The sequence below is a fragment of the Nyctereutes procyonoides genome, unplaced genomic scaffold (assembly GCF_905146905.1).
Source record: "Nyctereutes procyonoides isolate TBG_1078 unplaced genomic scaffold, NYPRO_anot_genome, whole genome shotgun sequence".
In the NCBI taxonomy this organism is placed as follows: Eukaryota; Metazoa; Chordata; class Mammalia; order Carnivora; family Canidae; genus Nyctereutes; species Nyctereutes procyonoides.
In genome coordinates this window covers 15,761,042-15,788,725 of record NW_026575122.1, presented here as the reverse complement: position 1 = coordinate 15,788,725, position 27,684 = coordinate 15,761,042, and the positions used below count along the sequence as shown (strand labels likewise).

The 27,684-nt window shown below is 33.5% G+C and overlaps 1 protein-coding gene across 7 annotated transcripts in view; it reads right to left on the bottom strand.

Annotated features, from left to right (window-relative positions):
* LRBA (LPS responsive beige-like anchor protein) overlaps positions 1 to 27,684 on the bottom strand; it is a 732,259-nt gene that overhangs the window by 147,105 nt on the left and 557,470 nt on the right. For all 7 annotated transcript variants that reach the window (XM_055336397.1, XM_055336401.1, XM_055336402.1 and 4 more), the window contains exons 45-46: positions 7,890 to 8,030; positions 6,772 to 6,891 (exon numbers count right to left, since the gene is read on the bottom strand). In XM_055336397.1, coding sequence (XP_055192372.1) covers positions 6,772 to 6,891; positions 7,890 to 8,030 — 261 coding nt within the window. The remainder of the gene's footprint in view (positions 1 to 6,771; positions 6,892 to 7,889; positions 8,031 to 27,684) is intronic.

Genomic DNA, 27,684 nt, shown 5'->3' with positions numbered 1-27,684 from the left:
TATCTGGCTATTTGCAAAAAATTTTTGCTGAACTGACCTATAAAACTAAGCCAAATATCTTCAGAATGTTACCAAGAATCTTCATATCGGACCACAACTGCCTTTCAGTATTTCTACTTCTTTATGTTTCCTACATACCAAAGACCAGTTAGCACCAATAAAGCATTCTCCAATATGCCAAGCATTTTCTCTCACTTCATTCACATCATTTTTCTTGCTTAGAATTCACCAAGCATTAATTTAATAAATATTTAATTTAGTGTTCACTATGTTCCAGGTACTGTTTTAAGCTCCAGGGAAAAAGACCAAAGAACAAAACAAGTTCAATTCATGCTGTCATGGAGCTAATGTTTCAGCAGGATAAGACATAACTAAGCAAATAAATATACTTATGTCAGATGGTGAGTAACATGAAGAAAAATGAAATTGGGACTGAGTAATGGAGAGGACAGAGAAGTCCTAGTAAAGTGACATCTGAGTAAAGACTTGGGTAAAGGAATGAATCCATAAGGATATTATCTGAAGGAATTTTTCAGGAAAAAGGGAAAGTAAAAACAATGGCCCTGAATTGGGAAGATACTGGAATATTTGAAGAATACCATGGAGGCCCTGCTTAGTTAGAACAAAGTGGGCAAGGGGCAAATAGTACAAAAAGAGGTCAAGAGCTAATAGGATTTTGGAGGGCAAGGGTAGATGGCACAGAGTCTTGCATTTAAGGATTAGGCTTTTACTCTTAACTGGGAAACCAGTTACTAAGATGGCAAAGACTGTGAGAAGAGCAGGTTTGAAGGAATAAAGATCAAGAATTTGGTTTTGAACAAGGTTAATTTTGAGATACGTTTCACATATTCAAAGGGAGATCCTGGGGAGGGAGCAAGATACTGGGAAAATGTACAGGAGAGCTAGAGACAGAAATCTGGGAACCTTGTTAAGACTTCCCAGCATCCTTTAAGATGCAAGTCCAGTCTCACTCACAACCTCACCCCCCCAGTCAGAATTAATTTCATTATGTTTAGGTCTTATTATAGCACTTATCACTAACTTGTATTAAAAATAGTTTTATGTACACTTGTCTTTCTCATCTGAAGGTATGTGAAATAAAGAACTATGTTTACCTACCCTTTTACTCCAAGTGCTGTCTAGTATATATTGCATGTAATAAATAATAAGTGCTGACTTAAGTGTGTTTTTGAGGATTTTAGTTTAGTTGCCATAGGAGCTTTTCTGCCTGAAGGCAGGCAGCTAGATACTTATTTCTTAATTGAACCTGCTCTTCTGTGTTCTCTACACATATGTCCAAGTTGAATTTAATTTCTGTCTCTCTCTCAGCTTACAAGACCAATCACCAAATCTCCATAGTCCTTACCCTCCAAATACATACCATAAAATCTGTTCATGTCTCTTCTATACCTCAACCCTTCCAATGTCTCCTTACTGTCCCAAGATAAATTTCAACCTCCTTACACAGGCTTCTACGGTTCCTCATGTTTAGGCCTTGGATTTCCTTCCTCTTCTCCCTTCTCTTCATTTCTGATGCTATATCTATGAGCCCACATAGCCTTAATTATACTGAATTGCTGGGACTATTTTATTGTTTTTTTAAGATTTTATTTATTTATGACAGAGAGAGATACACACACAGGCAGAGGGAGAAACAGGCTCTGTGCAGGGAGTCCAACGTGGGACTCAATCACACCCCGGGCTGAAGGCAGTGCTAAACAGCTGGGTCGCTGGGGCTGCCCTGTTTTATTGTTTAAATTGAGCAAGTCCGATTGTATTTAGTTTAGATTAAATGTATTGACACTAAATTCCCTGAAGTGAGTATATTGCCTCACAGCCAGGGAGAACTGCATAGAAAAGCCTAGATATTCATGTAATATTTAGATGTGATTACCTAATGAAAGTCATTCAAGCTTTATGAATCTACAATTTGCTTCACAAAATTCAGCCATAATAGTTCAGTCATCTATTTTGCGCTTTGGTTTCTAAACTTGAGTTTTTTGGTTTGTCTTTTAGAGAGAGAGAGAGAGATGGAGAGAGCATGTGTGAGAGTTTGGAGAAGGGAAGAGAAGGAAAGGGAGAAAGAATCTTAAGCAGGCTCTATGCCTAAGGCAGAGCCTGACTTGGGGCTTGATCCAGAGTTCTGAGATCATGACCCGAGCCCAAATAAAGAGCTGGATGCTTAACTGACTGAGCCACTCAGGCACCCTGTAAGTGAGTTTTTAAGATTTCAAATCCAAAATCTGCTGGAAATTTTAAAATACTTATCACAATGATTATTCTTGAATCAAATTTTAGCACATTTTATTTCAATCCTTAAGAATACCTATTATTGGTACTACCTGTCAATATTTAGATGAAATACAATGTTGTCCTAAGCATACATGGATTGATACAGTAGCCATTAGCTACGAGTGGCTATTGAACACTTGAAGTATGTCTAGTCTAAAGATGTGTTATTATAAATATAAAATACCAGATTTCAAAAACAGCATGAAAAAAGAATGTAATATATCTAATTAATAATTTTATATTGGTTATATGTGGAAATAATATTTTGGATACTAATTTTTTTTTTAAGGATCTTTAAGAGAGAAGAGAGACAGAGAGCACAAAGAAGTGGGAGGGGTAGAGGGAGAGGAAGAAGCAGACTCCCTGCTTAGTAGAGAGTCCCATGTGGGACTTGATCCCAGAACCCTGGGATCATGATCTGACCTGAAGGCAGACAATTAACCCACTGAGCCACCCTGGCACCCCTGGATACCACAATTAATTTCACATGGCTATTTTCACTTTTAAAATATGACTACTAGAAAATTTAAAATTACACATATGGCTGGCTATTGTAGCTTGTAATATATTTCTATTGAACAGTAATAGGCCTACTTTTAAAAAAATATATGTATTTTGGGCAGCCCGGGTGGCTCAGCGGTTTAGCGCCACCTTCAGCCCAGGGCATGATCCTGGAGTTGCAGGATCGAGTCCCATGTCAGGCTCCCTGCATGGAGCCTGCTTCTCCCTCTGCCTGTGTCTCTGCCTCTCTCTCTCCTCTCTGTGTATTCTCATGAATAAATAAATAAAATCTTTAAATATATATATATATATATATATATATATATATATATATATGTATTTTAAAGAGAGAGACAGAAAGGGAATGGAGGGGGGGACGGTGGTGGGCAGAGGGAGAGGCAAACTCCAGGCTGAGCATGGAACCTGAAGTGGGGCTCTATCTTATGACCATGAGATTAGGAGCAGACCTGAAATTGAGAGTCGGATGTTCAACTGACTGCTCCTCCCAGTCACCTTCAACAGTAGTAAGCCTACCTAAAGAACTGACCAATACTTCTAACAGTTTATCCAGGCAGAATGAAAAGCATCATTGAGGGTCCTATCTGAAATGAAACCATCAAAGATAAACAAAAATACAAATGACCCCTAGAAATTTAAAATGGTAAGCCATGCTAAAATTCAAAGACTATTTTATCAAAATTTAATAAAGTTTTTTTCTTCCCTGAAATAAAATAATTCATATTTTTACTTTTATTTCACAGGAATAACCTTTATCTTTTAGTAAGTTATTCTCTGAATATTAGCAGAATACACAAATAAGGTTTCTAAGACATTAAAATAATAGTTCCCCTTCAGTGCAAAAGAGTTAAGTACTAGAAATGCTATCATGTTATTTTTCCCTGAAAAAAATATTTAAATAAATATCTTAATTACCTCACAACACTTAATTTTTATTTTTTGTTTTTATAAAGGATTTTATCTTTAAGTAATCTCTACACCCAACATGGAGCTCAATCTTACAACCCTGAGATCAAGAGTTGCATGCTTTACCAGTTGAGCCAGGCAGGCACTGCACAATACTTAATTTTTGTAAAATGTCATGAAAACGTTTTAGAAAATGTATACCATATTCATCAAGCAAGGAATACTTTAGAATGTACTCAATAAAGTGATTCTCAACCACTCACACTCATATTTCAATATCCTCTGAGTACTGTTTAACATTTTTCTTATTATTTCCAGAAACTTTAACAAGACAATACAAATAAAGATCAGAATTAATGATGCCATCTGAAATACAATGTTATATCTCAATAAAATATTTATACTATTAAAATGACTTAAAATGTGCTTTCTTATACATTTATTCTTATACGTTATAATAACATAAATGTGTTTTCTAAAGTCTTAAAATGTAACACTTTTAAAAAGGCAGAATAAAGAGGCAAGATTAAATACCTCCTCAGTTTTACACAAACCAACTAGTCACATATAAGGAGGCTCTTTAAATAGCTTCTGTAACCATGTATTACATATTTTTCAAAGTACTTGAAAAGTTGTAGGCACCAAATTAGTTATCAATATAGAAAATGTAATTTATCAATATCCTATCTACAGATAGGATTTTTGTGGGTTAAAAAAAAAAAAGAATATACTTATTGGTTATTAGAGCAAGTAGGTTTTAGCAAACAGTCCTGAAGAAAATTTCTGTGCCTCTGAACATAATTAAATAGTGTTTATGAATGAAACTATGTTTTTATCCAGATACTTGGAATTAAAAATAATTATTAAAACTTTTCCTTAATTTTGTACTCTACTTCTTCATATAGATGTTTTATATAACACTGCTAGAAAGCCAGAAATTAAGTGGCACAATAGCAAGAACTGAAAATCTAGTATTTGTCTAGTAGTTGGAGCTGTTTTATTAAAAACTGCTGGGGCATTCAAAAGAAAGTGAGATGAATTTAAATCTTTATTATTTGTGAAGGAAAAGAAAAATTAGAGAAAAGAAAGGTAAAGAAGTTCTTTTTTTTTTAGTTTTTAATGTTACAGCTGTTTTGTGTGGGTTTTTCATTTTTTTTACAGGTAGGATATTTTAAAGCAAGTGTTTGGGAAAATGGAACTAGACTTGTGCTAATTGAAGAATCTTGACAAAAAAAGGCTGAGATTTAGGAAAAAGAGACAAAAAAACTACAAGGATCTATCATATGTACCTCTTGTCTAACAAAGCATCAAGGAGGAATGTCTAGTACTTTGAGGCAGAAAGATGAAAATGTACACTATCTTTATTGTAGAGCAGGAAAAAATAATTTTCAAATTCATGATTTTATTTTTGTTAAATTCCAAGTCAACTTGGTCATGAGATGCTTAACAAATCAAAGAATTAACACATTTTTTAAAAATCATGTCTTTGGGATCCCTGGGTGGCGCAGCGGTTTGGCGCCTGCCTTTGGCCCAGGGCGCGATCCTGGAGACCCAGGATCGAATCCCACATCGGGTTCCCGGTGCATGGAGCCTGCTTCTCCCTCTGCCTGTGTCTCTGCCTCTCTCTCTCTCTCTCTCTGACTATCATAAATAAATAAAAATTTAAAAAAATCATGTCTTTGAGAACAAAAAAGTTAGGCTTATCACTGTTTTCATGCATCTATATCCCTTATTATTTCTCAATAGAGTTAAGTAATTCAATAAGCTTTGACATTAAAAATAGAATTCAAAAATAATTATTAAATCTATTAGCTATTTGATTACTGTTATCTAATTACCGATTTCAAAATCATCTACTGATGATATATATATATTTTTAAAGTAGCTCTAGGTCCAACATGGGGCTCAAACTCACAACCCTCAGATCAAGAGTCGTATATTCTACTGACTGAGCCAGCCAGGAGCCCTCTACTGATGACTCTTAAAAGAATATGATATATAATTTCAAGAGTATTTCAGAGTACATTATTTGCAATATCAAAAAATCCTACAGATGTCTCAACATAAAAGATTATTTCTGCATAAGATGTAACTTCTTCAATAAGGTATCTTTGATATAAGCAAAGTCTACTGTAAGATAAAGCATGTGAATGCATTTTATAGTCTGCAAAGTATTACACCTAAAAGATATAATTATCATATTAAATTTTTTAAAGGTACTCTATAGTAACATAAATATTAGTAATGTAACTTTTCCCTTTTAAACCCCAATATTTCTTATATGATGCCAATGATTTTCTTCCATATAGTATAAATATTTATATATAAGTCATATTTCTTTATGAGACTATAAGGAATTTCACATCCATAGGCATATCTCATTATATTCAAGACCATCTAACATAGTATCTAGCAGAAAAAGACAGTATGCCATGAAAATAAAACACTGTAATTTCTGAGGGTAGAAGCAAGGATCTAATAAGGATTATGTTAGCTACTGTGCAAAGTTTTTGATTTTTTTTTTACAGTAGTGAACATCCATATAGATAGGAGAACTCTTCTTTTCCCTCAATAATAATGTAATCTTATACTAAGCAGAGTCAAGTATGAATTAAGAAGTAGTTATCAGGTAAAAGATGATTACCTTAAGAAAAAAGACATAGGGTCTTTAAAATAAAATGAAGTGAAATAAAATTAAATTAAAAGGCAGAGATTCTTCCATAGTATTTTTCTGACTGTATTAATTTTATTCATTGAGTTTGGAATGCCTTTGAACATGCTACCTTACATCCATACTACTATACTTTTTCTTTAAAAAGATTCCAAGGAGAAAAAAAAAACAACCATTTTACAACTAAAGAGAAAGAGAGAGGGAGACATATGACAGAGAGACCCAGAGAGACAGATGCTATTCGGTGGTTCTTGGCCATTTAATTAAAGCCTTTGAAGTTTCTCTTCAGTAAATAGTGCTAAACTGGACGAGAGAAATTGTCAACATTCATTCAACAAGGAACACAATGGCAATAATAATTGTAAAATCAAACATTTCTGTACCTTAATATCAGATGTATCACGCTGACAGTTTCGCCAAGCTCTGGAAATTGATGAAAAAGTTCGATCTGCATGATCAAATTTCCCTCCTTGCAAATTTAGGAAATAAGTTGTGAAAGGTTCCTAAAAAATAAGCAATTAAAAGTTCATATATTTCCTTATGCATAAAAATATGGTTTTTTATAAATTATATTTAGATACTTTAATAACTAATAGACATTAATCAGCTATATACTCACTTAGAATGGGAATTATATCTAAATTATTAATGTTCTTAAATTATTTTTGTTTCAGAAGAAATAGTTCCAAAATTTGGCATCTGCAACATTTTTCAGATTCTCTCCTTTTTCAAGAATAATTTATTAATAAAATTCAAACATAAATTAGGTTGCATTTTCTTCATAGTACAGGGAAATAGTCTAATATGTAATTTTCCTATTGTATGGCTCAATATTTATGATTAAGAAGAGAAAAATGTTTGGAAGATTTAAAAGCCTCCTCTTAGTTAAAGAACACTTAAACACGTATTAGTAGATAATTGCTTGAAATTAGCTAAGCACTATAAATTACTTCTAGGATTTATGTCTGCCTGTACCCTTCTAACAAGCTTTAATTAATGATGTGCTGCTAATGCTTTCCCAAAGAAATTACTTTCTGGTAGATGAATCACCTTTCAATTTTACAGAAACATTTCTTGTTTAACCAATGTACTATCAATACCAGTAGCCTTGGTGTAATCTACAAACATATCTTATTCCATTTGGAGCAACTGAAGTTTCTAAAATACATGAATATATGTCTATCTTAAGAAAATCTTATTTACTTCTTATTTTAATATACTACATTTGAAAATAACTTATGTTACAATTTAGGATCTTATGAACAATTTGAAGAGGCAAATATAAGAAAAATATTCACATAATTCCAGGTAAAACATTTTAAAGTATATTCTATAGTAACATGTTGTCAAATACATACCAAATGGGATAAAGAGATATTAGAAATCTAATCAATGAAAAAAATATAGCATTCAAAAAAGATGCTGACAACTTTAAATCATTGCATATTCTCCACAACACCGAATTTATTTATTCATGGTTTATTATTCAAATTGAACTTACTATTCTTAGCAGCCATGCAAGAACAAAACTTGCAGTTGAGTAATGAGTACCATAGTGGAACTTTGGGACCTGATCATCTTCCCATGATTCATAACGCTCTGCAAAGAATGCTGCTCTTTTTGGATTCAAAGCTCCTATTGGCTGCCAAAATGGAGGAAACAAAACAAAACAAAACAAGAACACATAAATGTAATCATCCTTTATTTCTTTTTTCAAATGTCATCCTATTAGCAAGTATAAAAATCAATTTAAATATACACGTATACACTATTGGAGCTAAAACAGTGCTACATTCAGAGGGTGGATGGAAAAATTTTTTCTAATGCAAGTTAAACATACACATGTAAGTGGCAAGAGAAACTTGTCATTTCTCAGAGAGTCTAGTTTCTGTTGCATATTGGTTTTTAATCAGCCCATAACAAGCATTTTCATAAAGACAATTACATGAAGTGAGTATTAACTATATAATACTTTGGAAAGCATCTATAAAATTGTATTTAAGTAATTAGAAGCAACAACCAGAAACAGAATCTTGATGGTAGAGAATTAATTTACAATAGCTTCTGAGAAGAGGATGAAGTAATAAAACCGGAAGTGAATGAGGAGTACAAGGAAGAGACTGAATGAAAAAGGTATTAAATGTAAATCTAAAAATTTCTACCAGTATGAGTAAAAGCAGAATTTAGGGGACAAAAACATTCCTGCCTGAAATAAATAAAGTGTGTGTGTGTGTGTGTATGTGTGTGTGTGTGTATGTATTACAAAAACAATAGAAGACCGATTATGAGTTTATACCAGAAAAGATACATTACATCAGAGTGCCAAATAGCAGTATAGCAAAGTGTTGAGGAATGTGGGCCAGTCCAAAGATTGTTTTGGAAAATAAAATGAATAATTACATGTAAAGTCCTACAAACCATGCCTGACAACATTTAATGAATACTATTACTCTTTATTTTTTTATTTTTATTTTTTTTATTTATCTACGATAGTCACACACACACACACACACACAGAGAGAGAGAGAGAGAGAGAGAGAGAGAGAGAGGCAGAGACACAGGCAGAGGGAGAAGCAGGCTCCATGCACCGGGAGCCCGACGTGGGATTCGATCCTGGGTCTCCAGGATCGTGCCCTAGGCCAAAGGCAGGTGCCAAACCGCTGCGCCACCCAGGGATCCCCGAATACTAAAGAGTTACTCTTCAGATTATCTTTCAGAATTGGGGTAAAGCTTGAATGAAATAATAGCCTGTAAAACCCCTAAACATTACTTGGCATTAAGAGCTTAAATGTTATCTGGTATCATTATTATTGCTGCGGCCATTGTTATTTAGCGAATACAGGAATTGCATTAAAAAGTATGCAAAATTTTCTGTGATTATGTACATGTACATTTTCTTAAGGAAGACATACAGAGCATTAAGATTCTCAAAGAGGTCTGAGGGCTCCAAGAATGTTAAAACCAACTACCTTAAGTCATAACTCATTCTCATTCTCTTATTATTTATGCGAGATATGCTAAACTGAAATAAATTAAAATATGGATTTAAAAAGATTTAGAAATACCGTGTTTAAAATGAAGTATAAACTATTTTCAAACTGCTTTTCGTGTTAATATGTAACTTAAAGCAACATTTTAAGTTCATCATTTTCACTATCCTTCTTAAATTGTTAACTATTTTTAAATACTATTTACCTTTAGCACTGTCCTCCTTCTATAGTTTGGTTCAAATCAACATTTTATCTTGTCATTTTTTTCTTACAAGCAATTTTTAAAAAATCTTTCATCAATTACTATTTTATATCAGTATCATAGTATACTAATTTAAAAATGCCATCTTTTAAAGCATTAGTTTCTGTATAGAAGAATTAAATCTGATTTACTAAATTTATGCCAGTTAAGAATGGCAGTGACTCCAAGAAATCTTTGTTACAGAACCAATTTGGAATGCCTTTAAAAGTATTTTAGTTGTTGTCCCTAAAACACTGAGCCATAGAAAAGGAAAGAAAGAAGAAATAAAATCATTGGAAGACAAATTATGTGAATTAAAAATAGAATCAATGCTCCTTTTGTATAGTTCTGCAGCATATTAAGTATTCACTTTATCTGCTCCTATTTTTATTACTCTCCAAATGAGTATACCTCCAAAATCAATAGTTATAGAATCACGTTTCTTGAATATAATGCTAAAACCAATTAGGATTGATTTCACTAGCGTCTGAGAAAAAAATGGCATCGTGCAGAGATCCATATAGGTAGAACCCACAGTATTGATTCTGGCTGTTATTGTTACAGTTGGTTTCTGAAGCTTGCTACAGGACAGCTATCAAGACATACCACATTTATTTGTGAGCATATAAAAAAGAAGTCCCCAAATAAAAGAAGGTTTAAAAAAAAAAAAGAGCAGTGGAGCTGTGCAATGACAATGATACACTATCAGCTTACTCAGAGAAGTTACAGTGGGAATACACACATTGAATTATACATTACGCGAAAGCACTGATTTATTGTGGTAATAACATCCACCTCATTAAAAGATTCTGCTTTGCTGCAGTTGGAAGGCTACATATTGTTTACTGCTATAAATTAATGGCAGTGCAAAGAAGACTGTGGAACCGTCCTAACAATAGATCTGTAATGACAGTGCTGTATATCACAGCTTCCTCAGCAGCTTCATAATAAAATGGAGACAATGTATTGAGCTAATACATTCTACCATGCTGGCCCATATTTTTCTGACAACTGCTTTAAAAGATGAGCTGAATCCAACTATGTTATAATGCTGCAAAACATTTAACTAAGCAAGAGTCAGTCATACACCAAAGTGCATCATAGCATTTTTAAAACATTGTCTAAATCAGCATTTCAAGATGTTTATTCATCTCTGCAAAAGAACTAAAAGTAAATGCTGATGGCTTCTCTTACTTATACAGTATATTAAGTGTAACAACTGGAGGGCAATTCAGGAAGATGCCTAGCACTTTGTACAATTTAACTATAAAAGCTTGACAGATTTTTTTTTTTAATCAGCAAACTGATTTAAGGAAGAAGAGTGAAAATACTGGTCATTTAAAATGGTCATAACTTCCTGAAAAAAAATCAATAAAAAATAGGTATTGATTAGAGAGGTACAATTCAAGGTCAGAACAAGGTAAAAATAAATAGCCCAGGATATAGAAAAGTAATCTTAAAAATTGAAAAAAGCTAACAAATAAAATTATATAAGATTTTTTAAATCTATAGAATAAAACTTTAATCACAAGATTATAAAAAGTGGTTCAAATAACAAAATGATTTAAACATCAGAGTATCAGGACTACCAACAGAAGCACTATGCTTAGAAAATAATGGAAATAAGAACTTAAAGTAGGAAAAAACAAACTGAAGAAAAAAAGGTATGCCAAAACTCCTGAAAATGTATACATAGAAAAAAATCACTATTCCTAGAATATTCTAATCTCACAAATTGCAAAACTGATAACTGTGGTAGAGGAATAAGTATTCTGTTTGACAAATACTAATGATACCTTCCATAACAGGATATGCAAAATAAAACTTTCTAAAGTTATAATAAAAAATATTTTTACTACCTTGAGAAGTAATTTTGCTCATTAGTAGAGAAACAAAAGTACTGTATGTGAAATGCCCAGCTCAGTGCCTGGCACAGTAAATTATTCATAATAATATTTATTACTATTTTGCAACTTATTTGATTAATAATATTTAAGGGGAAAAATCTATTAAACAAGCCTGATGAAACTAGTAGAGTCTGTTAGAAACGTAATTAAAAATCATGATCCTCTAATGGTACACACAGTACCATGCATTATCTGTCAGAAGTCTAATAGTACACAGTAGTCCCAATAAACTGAACTACCCTACCTCAAGAAAATAAACAAGGCAAAATTACTTTTTAAAAGTCCACAGGGCATCCAAATGCTACTATGAAAAGCATATGAAATGTCAAACAAATTACAATCTACTACATCAATTAAGAACAAACAACTTTGAATTCACAGACCCCTTCAAAGGTACATAACAAACTTTTTAATCTAATTACCGTAACAGTTAACTGTAAAAAGACTGTTACATTCTAAGTTTGTTCTTTTTTAAAATTGTAGGAAATCTTACCTGAAGTTATTTAATTAATAGTCCCAGCTCACACTTTGCAGTTTATAAGACATTATTATACATTATCATGGTAAACACGTGAGCTAGAAATCCTTGTTTTAAAAACGAATGAATATCTTGAGTTACCTAATTCAAAGTCAACACAAATCTAGGAGACACAAATTCAGTATTCAAAAATCCAGTCTTGGGGTCTTTTTACCCATCTAAAATTGCTGTATTAATTACAAATTGTTTTTCCTAATTTCAACAATTTCTTATATTTCCATTTTTCAAATATGATATTTATTTAATAGGTTGGCATAAAGGCTAATAATATATATAAAGTGCTTAGCAGATATTCTGGCACAAAGAGAGTACATGACAAGTGTAGCTACTATTAATGTTATTCTAATTGTTATTACCACCATGACTGACATAAATCCTTCTTTTGAGATTTATATGTGAACTGTTCTAATTTATATCAGCCTTTCAGAAATGAAGTTCCAAACTGATGGACCATGATTATAGTTACTAATAAAGTTGAAGGCAATTGGCAAGGAATCTCACAAATTCAACAAAGCAGAGATTTGCTTGAGTTAACAAACTTCTCTTTTAAAATCCAAGTCTCAAAAGAGTTTTTTTTAAATGTCATTCTGTGAAGGCGTTCTTTGGAAAATCATTAGATCTAACATCTTGCGGATGAGAAACAGAAGAGAAGATTAAAGAAAAAATAAAGAATCATTCTGGAGTATAAGACACAGAAATAGGGCTTTTGGAAACACTAAAGGATAGTGTATCATAAAAGACACATTTTGTGGTTATAGGAGAGTGGTGAAGAGATGTCAAAACTGAAAAGGGGCTCAGGAAGGGGAGGCAAAAGAGCATAACTAGTTTTAGGATCTTGCTTAGGATCTGGAAGACTGGTTAAAGCCATCTACCAATGTCATCTTCATTTGGTATGATTGGGAAACTGGAAACCTTTCATTCTATCATTACATAAAGCCTGTCCTCTAGCATTAAAGAGGTCATGGGCAAAAGATGTTTTATTTCCTCCCTCCCCCATTTCCTTCCTGGAAGTAGGATAGGCCTATAGATATTGAAAGAGAATCATGACAAAATCAGAGCTAACAACATAACAAAATGGTTGAACTCAATGTTAAAGGAATCCAATGTTATATGTTATAAAAATGCCAGATGAAAGGATGAATATTAGTAAATAAAAGGGATCTAATATTCATGAATGGATTAAACAAAAAACTTCAAATTCAGAGGATGAAAGATTTGGAGGGACTATTAGCAAATGTGGTATCCTAAAAGATGATCATTTCTGATTAGAGAATAATGATTTGGTTTGGAAGATTGCAAGAAATAAATATGGTAATAAATATAAATAAATACAGATTAAAGGGTCCTTCTATCTGATGACAGTGCTACTATTTAACGGATATAACTGAGGGTTCTAAGAATTTTACATAAATTACCTCATATTCACAACAACCTCTTAATATATAAAGCTATTAGCATTCCTAACTCTTGGGCAAAAAAAAAAAAAATTGAGTCAGAGAAGTTAAACGACAATTAATGATTGGTTACCTAGCCAGCAGCAGGGGCAAAATTTAGTACCAAACTCTAACTGAATTGACTAGCAAATCCTAGAATGATTTGGGTTGTGTGGATTGATAAAAATGCTGGTGCTACATTTGTAAGGTCATTAGAATGCTTTCATGGGAGGTATAGATTAAACATCCTTTGAAACGATCCTTTTATCCCTGCTTCTCTAACGTGTGTGGATATTACTTTAGGAGAAGATTCCATAAATGAAAAAAAAAAAGGATATTTTGCTTGGGGATGTTAAAAGATGCTTGGCAAAAACAGCCTAAAAAGAAGTGAACAAAAAAGGTAAATATTGTCACCAAAGTTTATGGCTTTACTTTTCTCTTAACTTTTATATTTATTTATCCACATCCATGAACCCAATAAGAGCCTTTAATTTCCTATGCTGCTAAAGCTTTTTAAAGAAGTCATTGAATTTTATTCTGTGCTTCTCTACCACCTGCCTTCTTCCCCCACCGCCGAGAGAAGAAAATAAACGAATAGCCTCTGTCATTTAAGCAATGTTGCCACTGTTAGGGGGTGCAGCAACTATTTTGTGTCAGTTGTAGCAGCTCTTTTATCTAAATGACAAGTATAACAAACAGCCTGATCAGCATTTTTACTCAACCTTGGCTTTTAGGGTATTTTGTCATATGCTATATATGGCTGAAATGGTTTGGCACTTATCTTCACACACTCTACATTTTATTTAATATTGTCAAGAAAAAAATTTCATTGGCACACTACTGTGGCTTTTAGAGTTAACAAATAAGCACTTTTGTTTTCAAGTACCAGAGCAGTTTTTAATCCCTTGAAAACACACTTTCTTGCAAGTGGTGTTAAACATATACCCACTATACTATTTCAATTTAACAAATATATCTTGGGAAAAAGAAAGCAGTCCATTTTACTTATTGTGCCTATGTAGAATCTAAATCATTTCAAATGCTCACATTGGTAGATTTAGTAGCCTCTGCAGTTCTATGTTATTCAGCTACAGCTCATATTAAGTGATTTTTACTATGGGTTTTTATCTGAATTTGAGAAAGGCACAGAAATTGATTAAAAGAATCTCATAATCCAATGCCAGTGTTAAACTGAATGCCTGGAAGAACCCCTCCCCCCCCATAAAAACCCAATTTTATAATCCAAGGCCAAAGAAAAAACATTTTAAGTACTTAGAAAATGACAAACCCAAGAGACCCTATGCTGATATTAGAAAGCCTATTCATTTTCAGATAGATTCATCTCTCCACTTAAAGAAACAGTTAAGACCATGAAGGCGTTCAAGTCCAAGATGATGACATAAGAGGTTCCTGAACTCACTTCCTCTCATGGAAAAACTGAATCTACAGTTACACGTGGATCAATTCCTTCTGAAAGAAATCCTGTAACTAGCTGAGCTACACATCAGGCAAACAAGATGGTAACAGGTAGGAAAGGCTGTGACACTCTTGCCATAAATCTCATCTCCAACACAGTAACGTACAATTGGGAAGGAACTCAAAACTCACAGCCTCTCCCTAAGGAGAGAAGACTTCTGGATCCATCAGCTAGCACCCCAGTTAAAATTGCACCCTGTGAGAAAGCCCCCCCCCCCTGCCCACTCCAGAACACCTAGCTCTGAAAGCCAATGAGGCTTGCATCCATGAGACCATAAGACAATAGCAAATACAAAACCAAAAACTCAGTTCTTACCAGGCTCAGGAGGACTCAGCTTTACTATTCCCCAGAGCTCAGCGCTGAGACGGCAGATAGAAATGCCAATCTCCAGTCTTCCCTTGAAAGAGGCCTATATGCACATGTTAAAGGCTGCAGCCTGAGAGTCAGGATCCTAATATAACATATATCTAGGAACTGCAATCCTCCTCTGAGACCAGAGAAGCCAGCAGACACCATCTCTGCATTCTCCCGGTAGCTGTCTCCAAATCACCAATATCTCCCTGGAAGGAGCTTGTACACAGGTTTGGCATTTCTGTTTTTGTGTCTGCTACCTAGAAGATGTATCCCTTGATCACCCTGTTCTCATGGCCATTGGGGCTTGTGTTCACAAGGTCCCACAGGGCTGTAGCAAACAAATTGTTCTTTAATAGAATATCCCCTCCCCCGCCCACCCCCGGGGCTCAATGTCCAGCTCCCAGTCTTTCCCTGAAAGAAGTCTACTTGCAAACCTTAAAAGCTGCTGCCTGAGACTCTGGCTTCCAATCAGCCTGCATGTACTGCTGACTGAGACCCTCACCTTTGGAACAACTGGTGTGTCTTAGCACACTTGCAAGGATTGGGAGCCACTAAAAACAAAGAAGGTGGCCTGGACAATCAGAAAGTTTTGAGGGATAGAGTGTGACTTGCTATTAAGGAGGAAGGCACAAAATATCAACCATTTCCCTAATCGCTCTATTAAAGTGAATCAAAACACCTTAGGCTGATGGGGGAGGAGTACCAAATACTTTCATCACTAGGGCCTGGAAGAGAGATAGGAAAGTCTGTATTGCCCCTAGGACCAGGAAAATATCTGCTGGTACTGATGTAGAGTAAAAACAAAAACCCTTTCAGTTAGGGCAAGGGAAAAACGTCTCTTTGAGCCAGGATTCTGCACTGACACAAAGGAGAGATCTGCTTCTATTGGAAGAGGGATGAGAAAACCTCTCATGCCTGCAACCTACCAGACACAAGGTAGAGTGTGGGTGTTCAGCAGAGTACAGGCAAAACGCTGGGAAGACCCACAGGGTCTGCTTAAGAGTGATGCTGGATCAGGAGAATGGAGGAGTTGCCCTATCCCTATTATAAGGCTGGCACTGAGTAATGAGCACCAGCAATCTACTCCTGGGGAGAGGCAAGAGAGTAGAGAGAAATCCTCAGTGGCACAGGCATAAAGGATCTGCCAGAGAGTGGAGCAGAAGCACTGAGACAAAATCTCGAGCACCCTAGAACCCAGATAAAGACAAATTCAAATGGAAGAACTGAAGGCATCTGTGAAGTCTGTGTTGCACTTAAAGTAACGATGATGACGAGAAACCCAACTGAACTCTCCGACTTGTCTAGCTGACTGAACTGCCCGTACAAGTTGCCTGATGTAAGAAAAGGCACCCACACTTCTGGGCATAGAATAGTATTCACATTCCAGTCTCTATTGGCATTCAACCAAAAATTATGAGATGCTTTGAATACTAAGAAAAATATGACCAATTGTGAAGAGACAAAGCAATCAAAAGAACCAGTCTCAGAGATAATGCAGGTGTTGGAACTATCGGACAGGTTACTTAAAATAACTATGATTCACATACTAAAAGATCTAGAGGAAAATCTGGAAAACTTACATGAACAGGTGAGAAATTTCAGCAGAGCAGGAAACTATAAAAAAGAATCAATTATAAATGCTAGAAACAAACAAAAATCAGAAGTGAAGAATTCTTTTGATGACCTTACATGCAGAATAGACACAGCTAAGGAAAAAAGTAAGTAAATTTTAAGGCAGATTAATAGAAAAAGATACTGCAAGTAATAAAATAATGCTGTCAGGGCTATATGAAAATTAGAAAAAGAAGGCCTCAGAACATGGGATATTACCAGGTATAAAGAGAGACATTACATAATGACAAAAGGATCCATTTATCAAGAAAACATAACAATTTGAAATTAGTTTCCTAGGGCTCCTGATATAAAGCACCACAAACTGAGTGGTTTAAAACAATAGAAATGTTTTGTCTCATAGTTCTGGAGTTTAAAAAGTCCCAAATCAAGTTGATGACAGAATCACATTCTTTGAAGCCTCAAGAGGGAAGATGCTTCCTTGCCTCTTGAGTTTCCTGGAGCCCAAGGTAGTCCCTGGATTGTGGCAACATAAATCCAATCTCTGTCTCCATCACCACATGGTATTAACTCCTTTGATGCCTGTCTTAACATGGTGCTTCCGTCTTCTTGTAAGCACACCAGTCATACTGAATTTGGGCCCATCCTAACAACCTCATCTTAACTTGATACATCTGTAAAGATCCTCTTTACAAATAAGGTCACATCTACAGGTACCTCAGTACTTGTGAGGACTTCAATATATCGTTTTGGGAGACACAATTCAACTAATAACAGGTACCCAAAAACAAATGATTCAAATACATAAAACAAATGAAAGAAATGAAAAAATATAAAGACAAATCTAAATTGTAGTTGGAGACTTCAACACTCCCCTCTCAGTAATCAACAGAACAAGTAGAAAATCAGTAAAGATATCTAACATATGAACAACGCTATCAACCAATTTTACCTAATTGGTTGTAAAGGACATGTATAGAACACTTTACCTAACAACAAAATATGTATTTCTTTCAAGGACACATACAGACAGCATTAACTAACACAGATCATGTTCTGAGCCATAAACCAAATTATAACTAATTTTAAAAACTGAAAATTATATAAAGCATATTCTCCAATCATAATGGAATTAAACTAAAAATCAGAGAAAGATGTCTGAAAAATCCTCAAACCTGTGTAAATTTAACATCTCTTCTAAATAATCCATGGGTCAAAGAGAAAGTCACAAGGAGAATTAGAAAAGATTTTGAATGAAATAAAAATGAAAATATAATATATAAATATTGATTGGACCTTGTAAAAAAAAAGAAAGAAAAAAGAAAATTACGAAAATGAATAATAAAGGAGGAAATAAGCAAATTCTGTGAAAGAGTCAGACTACCAAAGCTCATTGAAGAACAAAAAGGTAACATAAATAGACCTGTATCTATGAATTTAATTTGAAGCTTTAAAAAACCTTCCCAGAAATAAACTCCTGGCCCAAATGGATTCACTAATGAATTCCACTACAATTTTAAGGATGAAGTAATTTCTACACCATCTTTTCCAGGAAACAGAACAAGAAGGAATAATTTTAATACTCATTTTATTCTGCCAGCATTACCCCGATGGCAAAACTAAACAAGGACATTATAGACAAATATCCTTCATGAACGCAGATGCAAAAATTCTTAAGTTAATATTAACAAATCAAATCCAAAAGGATTATATTTCACGATCAAGTGTGGTTTATCTCAGTAATGAATCCAAAATTAACCCATATAAAGTTTACCATTTTGACTAAAACAGAAAAACCTATGATTATTTATGTTCAGAAAAAGTAACTGACAAAATTCAATATCCAACGGTAATCAAAACTTTCAACAAACTAATAGAAGGGAACTTCCTCAACCTAATAAAGGGCATCTATGAAAAACCTATGGCTAGTATACAAAATGGTGAAACACTGAATACTTTTCCCCTGAGACCAAAGACAAGGCATTCTCAACACTTCTAGTCAGCACTGTCTAATCCAGTAAGTATTCATTCAGAGATGCTATATTTATTTATGCAGAAAGTCCAAAAAGTCTACAAGGTTGCAAAATTGAGTCTAGCAAGGTTGCACGACACAAGATCAATGTACAAAATTCATTTGCATTTCTGTAAACAGGCAATAAAAAATTGAAACTGAAAATTTTGTAACTATTAAAAAGCATGAAAATTTTTAAGGATAAATGAACAGAATATGTGAAAGAATTATATACCAAAATCTGCAAAACATTAGAGAGAGACTAAAGCAAACCTAAATAAATGGAAGATATATCACATTCATGGATTGAAAGATTCAGTATTATTAAGTTATAATTTTTGGCAAAAATCATCTACCAATTAAATGTAATCTCAATCAAAATCTCAGCAGGATTGATAAACCAATTCTAAAATTTAAATAAAAAAGAAAGAAATAAGAATAGCTAAAACAATTTTGAAAAAAGGGATATACTTGGGCCTGACCTGGCTTTATGACTCACTATTAAAGCTACAGTAACCAAGACTGGTATTGATATAAAAAAAGATACACTGATTGAGCAGAAAGAATTCAGAAATGGACCTAAACATATAGAGTCAACTTATTTCCATCAAAAGTGCCAAGACATTTCATGAGAACAGTCTTTTCAATTAATAGTGTTGAAAGAATTGGACTTATTTGTAAAAAGCGAACCTCAACCCTTACCTTGTACCTATGATATATTACAGATTAAAAATAGGTCATACCAGAAGCCACAATATAAGAGTACAACACTAATTATGTTTGACTCAATTTATTTTTAGAAAAGCCAAATAACTGTTGCTTAATAACAAGCACATAGTCAACTAAGATTTCAACTTTTACAGTAAGATAGTCTCTTGTACATGGTGAATGGACAGGCTTCTTGCAATAAACAGTTACTCCTTAGGTGACCAGAGGCTTTCGGTCAGGAACAAATGCCATATTTTGATCTTCCTTCCCATTAACAAAACTACTGCCATTTATATTTTTAAAGTCTTTATTTTTTCCTCCTGTTTTTTTTGTACTACAAATTTCTAACACTAAATGTAAAACTTCATATTATTTCTTTATATTTCACTCAAATATATCATGTATTTCATTATGCCAAAATCATTTAAATTTTTAAAATTTAAATCATTTAATTTTTTTTAATTTTAATTACTGCAAAGCAAGTTAGATGGTCAATTTGTAGTATTAGTGAAATTGCTGAACAAATCAGAACCCAGGACAGAATCCTACAAAGATACAATAAAGAAGGTGATACCTCAAGTTTATCAAGAGCATTAAACAATAGGGTTATAAATGACGTGAACAGTTCTGAATGCTACTAATGTCTTTTGATCATCTTGTCTATTTACCAGAAAGTACCAGTCACATTTTCAAATAATTTGCCACACTAGACCTAGAACTTCCCTAATTTATCAACTTAATCAAAATACATTTTAAAGTAAGTTAATACAGTTTTATGGGATATGTTTTTCTTTTTGTAAAGTAATCTCTCTATACACCACAGGAGGCTGAAACTTCCAACTCCAAGATTAAGAGTTGCATGTTCTTCTGACTGAGCCAGCAAGGAGCCTCTACACGATAGATTTCTAAGTAAAACAACTGATTTTCTTTTCTTCCTCACATTAAAAAACGTAACTAATGATCTATTCTACTTTTTACATTGAGCCAGTGATTTTTATTTTTAGAATTTTTCCTTCTTCCACTTCCAAAAACTTGGTTCACATCATAAATTATGAACTCACACTAAAAATTTTTTTCTAAAAGTGGGACACTTCAAAATTAAGTTACACAGAAATAAAGTTTCTGATTATTCTCTATAAGTGGTTCAGATATAACATACATTCAGTTAGAAAACTCTTTAAAAAGTAGACTATTTCATTTACTTTTGTTCCTAGCCAGTCCTCAGAATAATGTCTATTAAAGTTAACCAATGAATTAATAGTTATTTGAATAAACATAAACTTATTCAACATAAGCTTATGTTGAATTCAAGTCAACTTTTGGAATAAAGAATTGGACAGGAATGTGGACATGTGACTATAAGAAAAGATACTACCTTACCCACTGTACCCAAATGCACAGTACAGATGTTTAACTAGACTTATTGTGGAGATCATTTTGCAATATATACAAATATCAAATCACTATTTTGTACACCTTAAACAGAATGTTGTATGTCAATTATACCAGAAATAAAAAAAAAGTAATAACTACCCCCCCAAACATACTACATATTCACATAAAAGTAAGTTTTGAGTATCAGAGGGAAATATAAGAATGAGAAGTTGACAATATAAGTATATAAAGAAAGCTACAAATATGCAGGTTTTCGAAATGTCTTCCTACATTTTAGCTCTATAAACACACACACACACACACACACACACACACACACACCCTGAAATCAGAAGTATAACTTACTATAAGCCTTATTGTTACTATAAACCAGTATTTGCTAAACTTTAAAAAACACAACCCAATTTCTAGGTGTTTTGAAAACAATCTTTATGTAAATTCATGGTAGGTAAATGTTCCCCACTCTGAACCTACACAAGTGAGTACACCCAGCACTAAACTAAGAAAACAGGAAGTATTAAGGGATAAAACTGGCAATGCTGTGTAAATAAAACAATTCATTTATAAATAATAATGAATGGTCACTCCACACCACAGTAACTTCAGATGACTAGAGAATAAATACTTCACTTTGAGGATTACTGACTGGCAGTGTGTTGCTGGTGTATGTCAGGATTATTCATCACCCTGACAGTAATATTAACCACAATCCATTTCAGTTACTTCAGTTTATCATATTCTGACCAATGTTAAAAAACAATGTCATTGAAGGCTGCTTAAATTAAGTGTAAGGTTAACCTCTGTTAGAGTCATTTAAAACTTCTACTAGAAGGTAGCTCCTAGTAGAAAACCAAATCTGTTATATGGAATGTTAATACTTAACAAAGGTAAGTTTTAAAAAAAGGTCACACAAAACAGATTGTTTTCCTGATTTAAAAACAAAACCTCAGAAAATACTGTAAATCTACCACAACCTGTTTCCATCCCTCCATATACACATATATATGTTCACAGTTTGCTGAATTTATTTTACAGGTTGAGGAAACAGTTGCACAACCTTATTTTAAACTAAATACATCACACTGAACAAATAATAAAGTTTCAGAAGGTCAGTGTACCCATTAAAATTTTTCTTCAGTATCATACAACTACATAATACTATATGTAAAAATATATTAATAGCAGTTTGCTACATAAGGCCCCCCACCATTACCAATTAAGTAATTGAGAAAGGTCTCTTACTAATAAATGGAAGCAGACTGATATAATGTGTTATCTTAATCCAAAGATTTCCTACTCTAGTCCTCTAATTTTATCTTTCTAGACTATTTTCCTGTATCATTTTGATGTGTCTCTTAAAAACCATTTGCATGGGGGCATCTGGGTGGCTCAGTGGTTGAGTGCCTGCCTTTGGCTCAGTTTGTGATCCCGGGGTCTTGGGATTGAGTCCCACATTGGGCTCCCCGCAGGGAGCCTGCTTTTCCCTCTGCCTACGTCTCTGCCTCTCATGAATAAATAAATAAATCTTTTTTAAAAAGAAAAGAAAAAAAAACCCATCTGCACTAACATTCTACTCTCTGTAGCATCATGTCCCTTTTTCTATTAATGTGACAGTTTTCTATTACCTCTGTGAGGATATTTATTCTGATTTTGTTTTTAAGGCTTCTTCTGTTTCCTAAAATGTCTTTGTTTCTTCTATTTCTTGTTTGTTATTCTTTGTCATCTTTCAGACTAGAGACTGTCTTTAAATGTTTGCTAGTGCTTGGCTGTACCCTTACTTTAGAATAAGGCAAAAAAGAGCTGACTGGAGTACATTAAGCCTAAGAAGCACTGTGAGCTGACAAGACTTCACTGAAAGAAAATCAGGTGGGCTCCAAGTGGGATCACTAAATGTTAACATTTTTTAGGTCCTTCCTTTTGCGCCAGTCAATATGTCCAAAGAGTAATACAATCTTCTGTCTTACAGCGTAGGGCTTGAGTAAGCCTCGCTGCCAAGGTTTTGATAGCATGACAGCACAAGGATTCTGAGGGGTCTTCACTATTCGGTACTTAAAGTTTTCAGTTCATCCTCCTGTTTTCCATTCCTTCCCATCAACCCCTCCTCTGCTGTTTTTGGTGTTCTCAAACAAGAACCTTCTCTGGTATAATTTCTCCAAAAAGTATACCTTTTCCCTTTTGCCAAGATAAAGGAAAGAGTGGTTGGATTTTGGAAAGAAGTGGACAGAAATCCAAGTGTTCAATCTAAAATACTCTTTCTACTTATCCTTAAAGTGAAACAGTTCACTGACAGGGACAGAACTGAGACCCCAGCCTTAACACTTGGAAAATGTGTGACCTTGGAGACTTCCTTAACCTCACTATATCTCAATTTCCTGATTTATAAAATAAAGATAGCAACACATTCCTTATAGTATTGTTGAGGGATTAAAGGAGGTAGCATATGTAAAATATTTGTTTACATAGGAAGGCACCTACTAGGGCTTCCTTTACAATCTAACAAATGTAACCTAAACTTTCCCCATATCATTCTTTTGCTGATTAGACTGTAAACTCCCTAAGGCAAGGGATATAATTCATATCAAAATCCTCAACATCAATGTGGCATATTAACAGCACATCCATATTTGCTGCCAAGATTAAAATATTTTAAATATATTTTATCAGCCAAAAAAAAATCCAAGCATGGGATAATTATTAATTTCTTGCTCTGTATTTACATTTTACTTAAATACTTTAAGATCCATTATTTACTGTTGTAATATTGTAAGGTTTTTTAAAAAAAATTAAATTCCTTTGGTTTGACTGAAGCCTCGTAAATCTAAAAAAAAAAAAAATCAAGGTTATAACACCTATCATATTTAAACAATATGTCCCCCCACCAGCCCCTGCCAAAGGAGTGTTCTTTTCCCTCTGTGACATCTAGATGGTATATTGATTCCCGGTATATCTGTTGCAGAGCAGGACTAAAAGGACTGGCATTCGTCAGAAACAGCACTTAAAACTTAAAGAGATAAAGAAGTGCTGTCTGATCAACAACAGTTAAATGTCGGTAGTCAATTCCAGGTCAAGACAAATGCTGTATATTAAATGTGTGTGTTAGGGAGAAATATCTCACATATAAAAATACACAAGCAAATGGTAAAAGATAAATGAGAGAGAGAGAGAGGGAGAAGGAGAGAGAGAAAATCACCTACTTTTCCTTAAAACAAGGAGAGAAAAGAAGAAACAATAAATACTAAGGACAAATAACAGCAACTCATCAGAAAATAAGCAAATTCAAGAGAGTTTTGTTACTCAGTTCTCTTAAGCTATCTGCAAGTTTACTCTTTAGAAACATTTTGACCTAGACTAGGGCGGGAAGCTACTAGTTTAAGAGTTTTGAATGGAACAGCATTGTTAACACAGGTTGAAAAAAAACCAAACCCTATGATTTATTAGAGCTTGGACCAAAACTTAAAATTCAGTTTGAAGATATGATCACAGTAAATTTTTCCTGGATTCTTAAACTGCAAGGAAGAATCAGACAATCGTGGTACAGGTTCATTTTTGAACACTAATGTTTACTTTCCCTTGTTTCTGCACTGGAACCAAAAGAACAGTTTACCTTGTTCTTCCACTATAAAGCTGAAAAATGGATGATTTTTCTTTTTCCCTCTACCTCAAACTCTCTCTTTTAGTATTTTCCTTCATTTTAAGAGTGTGAGCTCTAATTATTTAAAAAAATAAAACACTTGCTTAAACCTGGCCATTACCACTTTTTCACCCCAATCTTCAGTTTTTTTTTAGTAGGATAGTAACTACCTTGTTCTTTTGAATTTCCAGAAACTAAGAGTCTCTGGCATGCAATAATAGTCAATAAACAAATGAAAATATAAATTCAATGTATGGGTTCAACAGTTTTAGCCAAACATTGTTTTTCATAAAACAGGCACAGTCAAAAAAAGCTTAGAGAAAACCTGGAACAAACACATGAAGACGAGTAATTTGGAGAAGCTTTCTTTTTTAAAGCAATGGAATGCTGGTTACATTTTACCATGTATTTCAGCGTAATAAGTCAAAGGCAACTTGACAAAGTAACATTAAAACAGACTCAGAAATTGATGCCAAAAGTAGAGGCAGTGTAGCACACTGTAGTACTTCTCAAACATTCTGGGCCCAAACTTTTAGTAAGAAATATGTCACTTTAAACCATTACCCCCACCCCCACCCCCCAAAAAAACACACAAAAACCAAACCATTACCCAGTGCACACATGTACGTACCCACACATACACAGCTTAGGTCAAAGATTCATATATAATGTACATTGATATTTTCTTTATGTTATACCATGTCATTCTTTTCATTTTTTCTCTATGATACCTATGTATTTTCAGTGTAGTTGACACACAATATTACTTTAATTTCAGGTATACAATGTAGTGATTTGACAAGTTTATACATTATGCTAGTTGGCCACAAGTATAGGTACCATCTGTTCCAATACTTGCTATTATGCTATTACAGTATCACTGACTAAATACCTTATGCTGTGCCATTTATCCCCTTGATTTATTCAATCCATAACTGGGAGTTTGTACCTCCTACTCTCCTGCACCCATTCTGCCCAACCCTTACCTCCTTCCCCTCTGGCAGCCTATGAGTTTGTTCTCTACATTTATAGGTCTGATTCTGTTTTTTGTTTATTTGGTTTTTGGGTTTTTGTTCTATATTCACTACTTTTTAAAATTTTCTATTCATTTTTTAAAATATTAGTTGTAAACTGAAGTTTGAAAAACATGGGCTTAATTTTTAAATTCTGATGCTAGCCACTACCTATGTGACCTTATACAACCTGCTTAACTTCATAGTGCCTCAGTTTCTGTCTCTGTAAAACACAGTACATAATGTTGCCCATCCTATGAGGGCTTGTGAGGGTTAAAAAAAGTTAACACATGTAATACACTTAGATGAGGGCCTGACAAAAAGTAAGTACTCAATAAATTTAGTTAGCAATAATAAAGTGGCATATTCCTACCTTCTGAAATCTATAGCGAAGTTTTCATTTGGAAGCTAATAGTTATCAGCTTCATTTCAATGTAAGAACAAATTGAATTTTTAGAATAGGTATTCAGATTGTGATACATATACATATCAAATAATCCAAAATAATTAAATTGGTCAATTAAGAGAGAAATAATTGCCTCAGGTTATCTGGGTTTTCCTCTCTTAGAAAACTGGTTTACACAATCAATTTCCTACTAAGGGGGAAAAAAAAAATCAAAGTGGCAAAGAAAATCTTCCTAATATACAAAGAAAGCCCTGGTACTGAAACATTCTGCCATCATAATTTTTTCTTATCATATGACATTTTGGAAATACATCCCTGTCCTAATTATAATTAAAATATAGATTAATGTCACTCCAAATCCATGAATGGTTAGATTTGTCTTCTCATAAGTCAGAATTGTAGAACAATGATGAAACACATGAGGAAGTGAAGGAAAAAAACTCAAAAATTCATTCCTTTTTTCAGCTTTGAAAGAATAAATTAAACCATTATGTAAAATGAGGACTTTCTCAAGATGTGTATATAAACAAATTAATTTTCATCAGAATTTCAGACTATTTGATCTTCTATATAGACTATATTTGATCTTCTCAACAGACTGACAGACTGATAATACTAATTTGAAATTATTATAAGGAGATATTATTCATAAAATACAAGTTTATACCTTCAAGAAGACAATTTTTACATCTTCCATCGAACCCTTTTCACAAAGAATGATCAGAAAAATAATACACGAAAAAGGGTGTTAATTATATTAATTCAGCTGCAGAAAGAAAATTCCCTGCGCAACATGGAAGAAATTACCAAGTAAAATTGTAGCTTAGCATCAAAGCTGCTAAAACTCTCTTGAAAAACAGCATTGAGAAAATTAAATGGACATAAATATGCATAAATAATTCAATACATTTAAAAGCCAGTTGGGGTATATAATCTAATAAAGAATGGGGAGATCTGTTTAAGTTTTAAATTAAGCTTTGCACAGAATGTTTTCTATAATTTCACAAATTTAAACAAATAGCAATGTTTGCTAAATGTATACTATGGAAAAACTGTAATATAATTATTTTATAATCATTATTCATATAGATATAACGCATGTATGAGATGTGCCATTGAAATATGTGTATAAACAGATACCTAAAAATTGAATCACACTTTTGTAAACATTATGGAAAATTTTAATGCCAAAAGGAATGAGATATTTTATAAAGTAAATAATTACTACTACTTTATAGATGCAAAGCACAATTTTCAAAAATCTAACATGTTTATTTCACTTAAAATAATGTAGTTAATCCCAAATTCACTTATTTCCATCAATATTTAATGAAAACAATTAGTACTAGAATTCCACTTTCTTGAACTTGAATGACTTTTACAGCATTTGAACTACTGCTGCTTTATAAATTATAAGATATGTGGCTGAGTGTTAGAGCTTCCCACTTCTTCTCAGCCTGGTTTGGTTAATTGTACTACTATTCACAATTCAATTGTGTGTCCTTTAGTTCTTGTTGAAAGCATTCTTCATTAATATTATTTTCTCAGCCCAATGTACAAATCTTTCACAAAATCTTGCAAAATATAAAAATGGATGCCACTACTACAATTAAAGGCACT